Genomic DNA, 9,232 nt, shown 5'->3' with positions numbered 1-9,232 from the left:
CCCGAAGTTATGACTCTAGCATGATACCCCTGAGGTAGTACGAAATTGGGCTAGCACCCCACATGCTGGATACACCCAATAGCATTCTAGGACGCTACTTATGATAGACCATGGTAGCCTTATCCTATGTATATGTATGTACGGATCAGGACATGTAAGGAGGAGCTTAGACTCCTGCCTAGGTATAAAAGACCTAAGATTTCGAATAAAATTCACTGTGGTATCTCCCTCTCGTGAGATCGCATCTCTGTGTATTCCTGAACGGGCTGCTCTTCTACTCCTGACCAGAGCTACGAATCTTGACCTTCAACAATAACCATTCCTTGCCGATCCGCAAACTCCAATAATAGTCTGCCTCTCGTGTTGTTGTGCTCTCGGAAGAGATGTGTGTGAGCATTCATATCTCCTCCGATCACCACTCCTTTCATTTGGCATCTTTGGTCGATGAATTGAGATAAGGAGTTGAGCTGTTGTCTATTCGACTTCGAGACTGAGTGAGGGCAGTATATTGATATTATAACCCATTCCTCATCTCCGTTTTTGAGCGTTGCCGCAACCCAATCATCCCCCGAGCCTTTTAATTCAAGCTCGAGATGTTGTGCTGCGAGTATTCCGACTCCTCCGAAGGCTTTCCTCCCTGACGTTCCTTGTCTATTTTTCCCTATCCATTCGTATCCGTGGATTCTAGGGGGTGCTTCCTTATTCATAAGTTTCGTTTCACTTACCAATAGGATATCCGTGCCGTTCGCCTTCAGGACTTCTTCTTCAGCAGACTCTCCTAGGACTTTTCGCGCTAGGAGAGAACCCATGTACACCGTCTGTGGCAGGCGCGTCCGCATGGGGGCTGCTGAGAGTTGTAATTCCCAGATTGAGAGTTCGTTATGCTAAGGCAGCGGTTCTCAACCTGGGTTCCGCGGAACCCTAGGGTTCCGCGAGCCCCTGCTCGGCTGCGCAGACTTTTATTCATTTATTCATTTTATCAAATTGGAATGAATTTTCTAAGCTCTAATGCATGCAGGATACTTCATGCGATCGTGGTCGAAGGTTTTGAGGTGATTAAGGGGAAAATTTGGAAAGATAGAGTCCGAAACCAACAATAAGGGTTCCGCGGAACCCCACCAGGGTTCCGCAGGGCAAAAAAGGTTGAGAACCCCTGTGCTAAGGTACCGAGCGAGTCGCCATGTTGGAAATTAGCCCCATGCGAGAAAGCAGGAAAAGTCCCGCGGACGCCTCTGGTCTGTAGTCTGGAGGTCACAAGTCACGTGCGACTGTCTGCGAGGATCTCAAAGCCTCTGCAAAAACACAGGGACGGCTGAAGCTACAGAACTGTATGCGGAGCTGAAGATCCGATTTGGCGGCCTGCTTCTGTGCATCAAGTCATCATTAGCGAAAATCCTGGATGAGGGACACTCAAGAGCCTCTTCAACACTAGTGAAGCACGGGGAGCTCGGGGATGGGGACAAGGCGTAAGACCTCGGGGTCTTCTGGAGCGGAAATTCAGGCCGACAAATCTTCCCATAGTGCTCTTCGCGTCCAGTTTCCGTGGATATCGTTCACTCCCCGTTCGAGGTTGCGGTCAGAATCGGAAAACGTCCCGCAAGGAAACTTTTCATTATTCCAAACAGGTCATCCGGGGAGAGGGAAGGCTCGATGCCTAAGCGAGAACGTGGAGATCCACGCATGACCGTGAATTCACATATGTATACCAACGATGCTCTGGTCCCCCTCTCAATCTATGACCACAACTCATTGCCTGATTCTTGTTTTATTTTCAAAACGCGAGCAGTTTCCTTGCCTCCATGGTTCTGACGATCTGGATCAAGATCATCTTCATAATCGGCAAGTAGGGATCTCTTAGAATCAGGCGGGCATCCCTCGCTGCAGCAAGAGAATGGCCAGCTACTGATTATGAGAAGCTTGACAAGTACGATTGAATCCATTTCGATGGGAAAGTTGATCCAGATACGAACTCCGCGCGGAACAGTTCAACCTCCACGGAAGTCTCTGGGTGATTTGAAAGATAACCTCCGAGTGGTCTACGCGTGCAGGTGTAAGCTCGTAGTCAGTGGACACGTGTCACTTGGCACACTACCCGGAGCTCTACTACCGAGAAGGATAAGATCGAGAGTCACCGGACGTCATAAGATCCGGGCCGACGCTGGCAACAAGTACCGATGTCGCTCCGATTGCACGCACGATGGAAACAGTTTGAAGGGAATCGGCAGGCTCGCTGAGGAATCCTCCGAGGGCAGCGGCTGCTGCTCCAAGGGCGATCTTCGCAGCACTTTCCCTCTTCGACGTGGAGCACTGTGCTCGGTCGAGGCAACCTTTCTTGCGACCGATTACATGATTGGGGACTCATACACAGCGTGGAATCGGAATCAACTTCCTCATCGGGGGACGCGTTGGAGGAGATATCGTGAAGGGATTTTCTCCGATTTTGGTCCGCTGACTTTGAGAGAGCGGGAAAGATGATCCGTCTAATCCTTTCTGGCGGCAAGGTGAATAATCGCCGTCTCCAAGCTAAGCATCAGTCTCCAGAGTCCCCCAAGGAAATGCTGCAAGGAGAGAATACAGGGACGCCCACGGTAATCCCACACCATATTGCTCTTGGACAATCAAGCGGCTGAGCTTTTTCCAATCACGGATCCCTTTCCTAATGAGCGAGCGAAATAAGTCGACAACGAGCTCCGCTTCGCACGCGAGCAGTATGATCGACGATACCGTATCGCGGAGCTCCCTCAACTAATGATCGGTACCTGAAGTTCCCGCTCAACTTCTCCCTCCGGAAAAGCACGAATCGATGGAGGCCGATATCGGTCTGAGTCTCCGGTGCCTCCGAAAACCTAAAAACTTTTTCGGGCTGATCCACACAGCCAAGGTTTAACGTCCCGGGTACTGTTATTCACATTGCTTCCGAGGACGGATCCATAGAGCAAATGTACCCAGGAGGATCGAGGCCGAGTACCTGCGGTCCGTAAGGAATATTTTTCCGGCAGCAGGGATCGAACCCACACCGCCTCCCGTGCGAGAGGCGTCGTTGCGGCATTTCACGAAGTGAAACGCACGTTTGCACGAGTAGTGACAAACGCCTCATAAAACCTGAGAACTCCGACCCCTGATTATTATTTATTTCTTTATTCATTTATATTTACTATATTTTCGTTGTGTCATGATCGCCTGTCGAGCGGGGAAGATATTACGGAGGGAGAGCATCCGATTGGAGCAGCAGCCAAGTCTGTTCGCGTCTTCGTTCTCCACGGGCTGCCTTCGACTCATCAGACGCGGGCTCCAGCGTCGGGCTTGGGTGACCGACGCTTTTCGAGCTTACGTCGGTTCTCTCGCTGGACTTCCCAGTCTTACACGCCTAGGCCAGCGCCGTCTCGGTCGACGACGACACCTTTCGAAAATTTAAGCGCCTCCTATGGATTCCGAGTCAATCGGTACAATGCGCGGCGTATCCCATTCGAGGACAACTCACGGAGCGGATCGAAAACCCGACTCTATTATCGAGTTTCTCTCAGGCACCGACCGGGCTCTGCGCGCTGATGAGCTACCGGAATCAATGGTGGGGTCTTACGAGAGCATAAACAAAGTCTCATGATTCGGTTTCGCCAAATTGTTCCGACACGCAATGCGTTCCCACGAGCATGACCGCCCGAATGACACAGCTTTGTTGGCAAATCGAGCATTTTTATCGATGCCCCGTCAGGCGTGAGCGTCAAGAGGAATCCGTCTGATTCTGTCGATCACATCGGAAGATCACAATGCTGCTCATCGATTCGCCCCCGACGAGTTTCCGGTGCGACCAGAGAGACAGACTTAAGGAGAATTGAGCGGATTCAGTTGAAATCGAAGAAGAGACCGCTGAGAGGAACATGTTGTCGTCGTCCAACAATAAGCCTTTCGCGTCAGCAGCAGCCACAGAGGTGGTGGTGGCGACGACGATGGCGGCGGCGGCAGCGGCAACACCTCCTCCTCCTCCTCCCTCTTCTAGAATAAGAAAGGCGGCATTAGGAGAGAAGTTCGAATGGCCCCACACCGAAAACCACCACCACGAGTACCGGCACCATCGACAGCCAGGGGTTCCGTTTCTTCAAGTCACAAGTCTCCGCCGCTGCTCTGTGCGCTTCAAATTGTTCTGGGAGTAGTGGGTGTCTCGCGTGTTGGATTTCAGGAGCGAATCTACCGGCTACGTCAACTGTGCCTCTACAGTGTATCTATGTGAATTATTATTGAGCCTCAGACTCGAACCGAACTTCTGTCAGGGATGGTGGACTTAGGACGACCGATGTCGCCGTACTACGACAATGAGGTAAGAACACAGAAAGTTTCGACTCGGAAAAATTCATTCGCGCTGATGTCCCCGATTATCTTGGGGCTTCCTCCGCGACAGACGGCTGGAGCATTGGGCGAATTTACGTATCCGACTGAGGGGAGAACTTCAAACTCAATAGTTCACCTGAGACTTAGATAGCACATGATGGCGGCATTTTCGATATCGTGCGGAAACAGCTAGACTTCCGGCGTTTAGAACACCGCGGTTCGTTCGAGATCTATGGAGTGCGTTCAGTAATTATTGAATTGAGTCGAATGGTACTAGAGCTTGAGGCATGGTAGCTAGGCTCTTCTCCGAAGAGTCGAGTATCTCTTGGATCGGTTCCCGTCTCAGCGACGGCGAAGCACAGAGTAGGTACAAGACGAGACTTACGGGAGCAACCTGCGGACACTCGAGCACCGATAGCTCGCATCCACATCTCTGAGACTCCCAGAATGTTTTTTTTTCTTTCGCGGGGCTGTGGAACGCGTTTTTCTCAAGTGGTACGCCTCGATTTTTTCAGTACGACCAGGAGTCTCCGTCGCCCCACTTCGATATTATGGAGAACGACCCACATTCGAATCCCTCATTGTCTTCGGCGATCAAATCATTATTCAGCCTCACACCGCCGGTGGTGAAGAAATTGCTCGGCTGGAAACAAGGCGACGAAGAAGAGAAATGGTTAGTGTCGAAAATCCCTCTCGCTGAGCGTTGATTCGGCTTCTCGATTTCGAGCAGGGAACGAGGTCCTCTCGCCGATCGGACTGGAACAATCCGACGCGGGATTCGGTACGATTTCGATCCTCGTTCTCTCAGTGAGTGAGCTCTCTCGGAAGCTCGATGCTCCGCAGAGGAAAGACAACTTCATCTGCATAGAGTGTCTCGTGAATCGTAATGTTATTCGCAGGGCCGAGAAAGCTGTGGACGCTCTCGTGAAGAAATTGAAGAAGCGGAAGGGGGCAATCGAGGATCTGGAAAAAGCGTTGTCTTCCCCGACGCAACCATCGAAATGCGTGACCATCCCACGTTCGCTGGACGGTCGCTTACAGGTTTCTCATCGCAAGGGACTGCCCCACGTTATATACTGCCGCGTTTGGAGATGGCCGGACCTCCAATCTCATCACGAACTGAAAGCAGTCGAGACTTGTCAGTTCCCTTTCGGATCAAAACAAAAAGATGTTTGCATCAATCCTTATCACTACAAGTGCGTACGACCGAAAGACGTCGGAGTCGATTGCCACCGTCCCTTCATCGATTGACGGCGGATGACGAAAGTCAGAATATTGTATTGTATGCTCAAAAAGCAACTTTGCAGGCGCGTCGAGTCTCCGGTTCTGCCCCCGGTGCTCGTTCCCCGATATTCCGAATTCCCCCCGGAAATGAGTACCGCGAGCGCGGGGCCGCATCCGCTCCCTCCGGCCCCGTTCCGACCGGTCCAAGATCGGGGCATGCCTCAGAATGTGTCGTTCACACCCCAGGGCTGCTTCCAACGATACGCAGCGAACTCACCTCAGCAGTATCCGTCGCAAGCACCGTCACCTACATCGTTGTGTCCCTCTTCGCCGCATTCGGCCAGCATAGCGGGCACTCCCCCTCCGGCTTATTCATCGATCGAAACTGGTCATCATTCCTTCAGCAATGGACCCAACGTCAACAATCAGCAACCGATGGATGTTTCAGCGCCTGCTCCAGAGATGCACGCCGTCGATTACCAAGAACCTCAGTATTGGTGTACAATAGCGTACTACGAATTGAACGCTCGAGTCGGTGAGGTATTCCGAGCAACGATTCAGAACAATAGCATTTGCATCGATGGATTCACGGATCCATCTGAGAACTCACCGAGATTTTGCTTGGGATTGCTGTCGAACGTTAATCGGAACTCGACCATCGAGAACACTCGCCGACACATTGGAAAAGGAGTGCGTCTCCACTACGTCAACGGTGAAGTGTACGCTGAGTGTCTGTCCGACTCGGCGATTTTCGTGCAATCTCGAAACTGCAATCACGCTCACGATTTCCATCCGACAACCGTGTGTAAAATCCCGCCGAACTGCTCGTTGAAAATATTCAACAACCACGAGTTCGCTGAGCTTCTGAGACAGGCCGTGCAACATGGATACGAGGCCGTCTACGAGCTCATCAAGATGTGCACGATAAGAATGTCCTTCGTCAAAGTGAGTAGCATTCCGCACATGGGGATCGCTTGTAAAGAAAACCGCAGCTTCTGACTCTCTTTTTCTCTCTCTCTCTCTGCAGGGATGGGGGGCCGAATATCACAGGCAGGACGTAACGTCAACTCCGTGCTGGATCGAGATCCATCTTTCGGGACCGTTACAGTGGCTCGATCGCGTCCTGACTCAAATGGGTACCTCTAGAGGAGCGATCACTTCAGTTTCCTGATTGCCCCCAGAGACCCCGATCCGGACGACTGCGCGGTAGATCTCGACTCGCCGACCGTTTTTCCACTCCATTCGGAGATTCCTAGGCTCACTGTAAATAACATTAAAATCCTATCGAGCATATCGGGTTCCTTGTTTTTCTGACGCCGGATCGTGTCTTCTCTCAGCGGATCCATAACGAAAAGCGTTCGCTGAATATTTCGACGGGACTGCAGTAATTATTTTCGAAGGCATATCAGACAGATATCGAGAAATTATAGAACTCGAGAAACACGTGATATTGCTCTCTGGTCCAACGCTTTGAGAAGCAGCGAGGTGTCCTATTCACGAAAAGCGTAGGCATACAGAGTTCTACCCGCCTCCACCGTCACCAATCGCAGCAGAAGCCAACGACGCCGCACGGAGCAAAAGCGGAAAAAAGAAGAACTACTTGAGAGGCTCGCTCAGGTGTTGCTGGCCGGCCTGCATGCCGGATCGACTCGCTGGCGCCGCTGAGTCTCGATCCGGAGCCCTAAAAGATGTGGCCGACGACGATCCGAAGGTGTTCAAGGGAGAAGCTGTGTGTACATCATCAGCTATCCAGCCAATAGACTGAGCGAGTGTTCAGCCAAGTGTACACTCGGAGGAATGCTTTTTTTGGTGAACGCATTCAGTGGGGTCATCACCGTACGGTGCTCGTTGAATTCACACTTTCGCATCTGCTGGATGAAAACCTAGAAATCCGTGATGAACAGATCGGATGGAAGCGCAATTCCGATTCTCCTCGTCTCTCCAGGAGAGAGCCTTCGCGGACGTTTCTCTTCGACGCTCTCGATTTTTTCATGTTACGAAACCTCGCGCAGAGGAGCTCGTGGCAGAGCGAAGAACAACACTAATGCCTGAGCGAAGGATTCTCCTGAGAGAGACCACCTCACTTAGGTGAATTCGCCGCGCTTGTCATGCCTGCGAATTTGGAGCAAAATGTATTCTGAGTCGAGCGTGCTATGAGCTCCCAATTTACGGAGCTTACAAGTCAAACGAGTCCAGAGCCTCCCGCGGTCCGAACCCTTGTCCGGACTCGATGGGGAGACTTTATACCACGATGTCGGAGGAGATCCAGAGTTTCGATTGGGTAGAAGATTCAGTTCAGCGGGGAACTCGTCTCAGAGAGAATCTTTCCCTTGTTCTAACACACTGAAAAGTCGTTCGCTTGTACCCACACGTGAGAGCGCGGTCTCTTTTCTCGGAGGGAGGAGAGAATTCAGAGTGGGGTTCGCTCGGAGAGAGCCGAACCAGCACCGAGATCAGGGGTTGTTTGAATGTCGTTGGTGGGTTCGACAGACGAAATGAGTTGGAACACCGCGCTCGCTTTCGGTGGCGATTCCCCCCGGGTACGCCAGGACAAGGCAAAAGAGTTGATGCGGTTCCCAACTCGATCGACTCGTCACTGCAGAGGGCGTGAGGAGACAGGACGATCGGGGAACGGCTGCATGAAGAGAACCCAGGTCAATAAGTCAATTGGTGGATTCGCGAGTCGATTTAGGATTTCCGAGATGATGAACAGAAAGCCCCTGATTGACGCGATTCCTCTGATGCAAAGTAATTCATCAGACATCCGAAAAGTGGAGGGTGGCTTTCGACGAAACGAGGAGCGACCCTCAACGAGAGAATTAGCGGAGCCGTACGCGGGATCTTCGGGAGTAATTTCGAGGTTGGGTACGCCGGGATTGGGCACGTTCTGGGGGGAAGCTACAGCTCTCAGTCGATTTCGAACCGACTTGGGCCGACGTGTCTCCGTTGGGAGCTGAGAAAGTTCTGCACGGCATCGATGATCCAAGCTAGAAGTTTCTTACGGTGCTCTGACGGGGGGGGGGTGTTTCGCCGTGAGTTCTTCCCCACGCGACATGTTCCTGCGCTCTGATTCTACCCTGATCGAGCCCAGAACGGCTCTCTAATATATTCAGGCGCAGCTTCGAGGATTCCGTCAGTTTCCCGTGGTGGATTCGGAGAATTTGAATAGTATGGTCACCGCTCAACGGAAAACCAGTCCTAGTTTTACCGATATTGACCTTCTCCTTGTGAGTGGATGATGTCACGACTATCTGTACTGAGCGGGCCGCGGAGAGCCGTGGAAGGGACTTCATAGTGAACACGCGCAATCGAAAAGCATGTCGCCTTGAACAAACAAGCATGGTGCCCCTGGGTGAGGCCCGCTGTCGTATTCCGAGTTATTGGTAGTATTGTTGACGCTGATAGGAGGGCGCCCGAATAGCGGAGGTAGGCACCCTGATAGAGCAGCTCCCCGAAGGAAAAGACCGAAGAGAGACCGCAATCTTCGTCCTTTATCGGAAGCGGCTTGCGGGAAGTTGTCTTAGGGAGCACCACAGGTACTCTGAGCGGTCGAGCTGACTCGGCTCCCTTGCCGAAGATAATCGACATCGAATGAGGCTCGAGGCGCTGCCCTACGAATCCCACCGACGCTGCCGCGCCTGTCGAGCTCTGACCACAACTCCTAGCTCCGGACTTTCTATTT

General features: G+C 52.0%; 1 protein-coding gene across 1 annotated transcript; it reads left to right on the top strand.

Moving 5' to 3' along the window:
• Positions 1-4,845: 4,845 nt before the first annotated feature.
• On the top strand, positions 4,846-6,721 carry LOC100901084 (protein mothers against dpp). Its single transcript, XM_018641072.1, has 4 exons — positions 4,846-4,999; positions 5,226-5,522; positions 5,634-6,495; positions 6,578-6,721. Exons 1-4 carry the CDS (start codon positions 4,878-4,880, stop codon positions 6,719-6,721), a joined length of 1,425 nt encoding a protein of 474 aa, XP_018496588.1. The 5' UTR covers positions 4,846-4,877.
• Positions 6,722-9,232: the final 2,511 nt, after the last annotated feature.

Source organism: Galendromus occidentalis, unplaced genomic scaffold, assembly GCF_000255335.2.
Source record: "Galendromus occidentalis unplaced genomic scaffold, Mocc_1.1 scf7180000077522, whole genome shotgun sequence".
NCBI lineage: Eukaryota > Metazoa > Arthropoda > Arachnida > Mesostigmata > Phytoseiidae > Galendromus > Galendromus occidentalis.
The sequence above is the reverse complement of the archived record's forward strand: the minus strand, read 5'-3'. Positions and strand labels throughout refer to the sequence as shown.

Coding starts and splice junctions, on each gene's coding strand:
- LOC100901084 (XM_018641072.1), top strand. CDS start 4,878: ATGGAGAACGACCCACATTCGAATCCCTCATTGTCTTCGGCGATCAAA. Junction 5,523..5,633: donor ATCAATCCTTATCACTACAA/GTGCGTACGACC, acceptor GCAACTTTGCAG/GCGCGTCGAGTCTCCGGTTC. Junction 6,496..6,577: donor TAAGAATGTCCTTCGTCAAA/GTGAGTAGCATT, acceptor CTCTCTCTGCAG/GGATGGGGGGCCGAATATCA.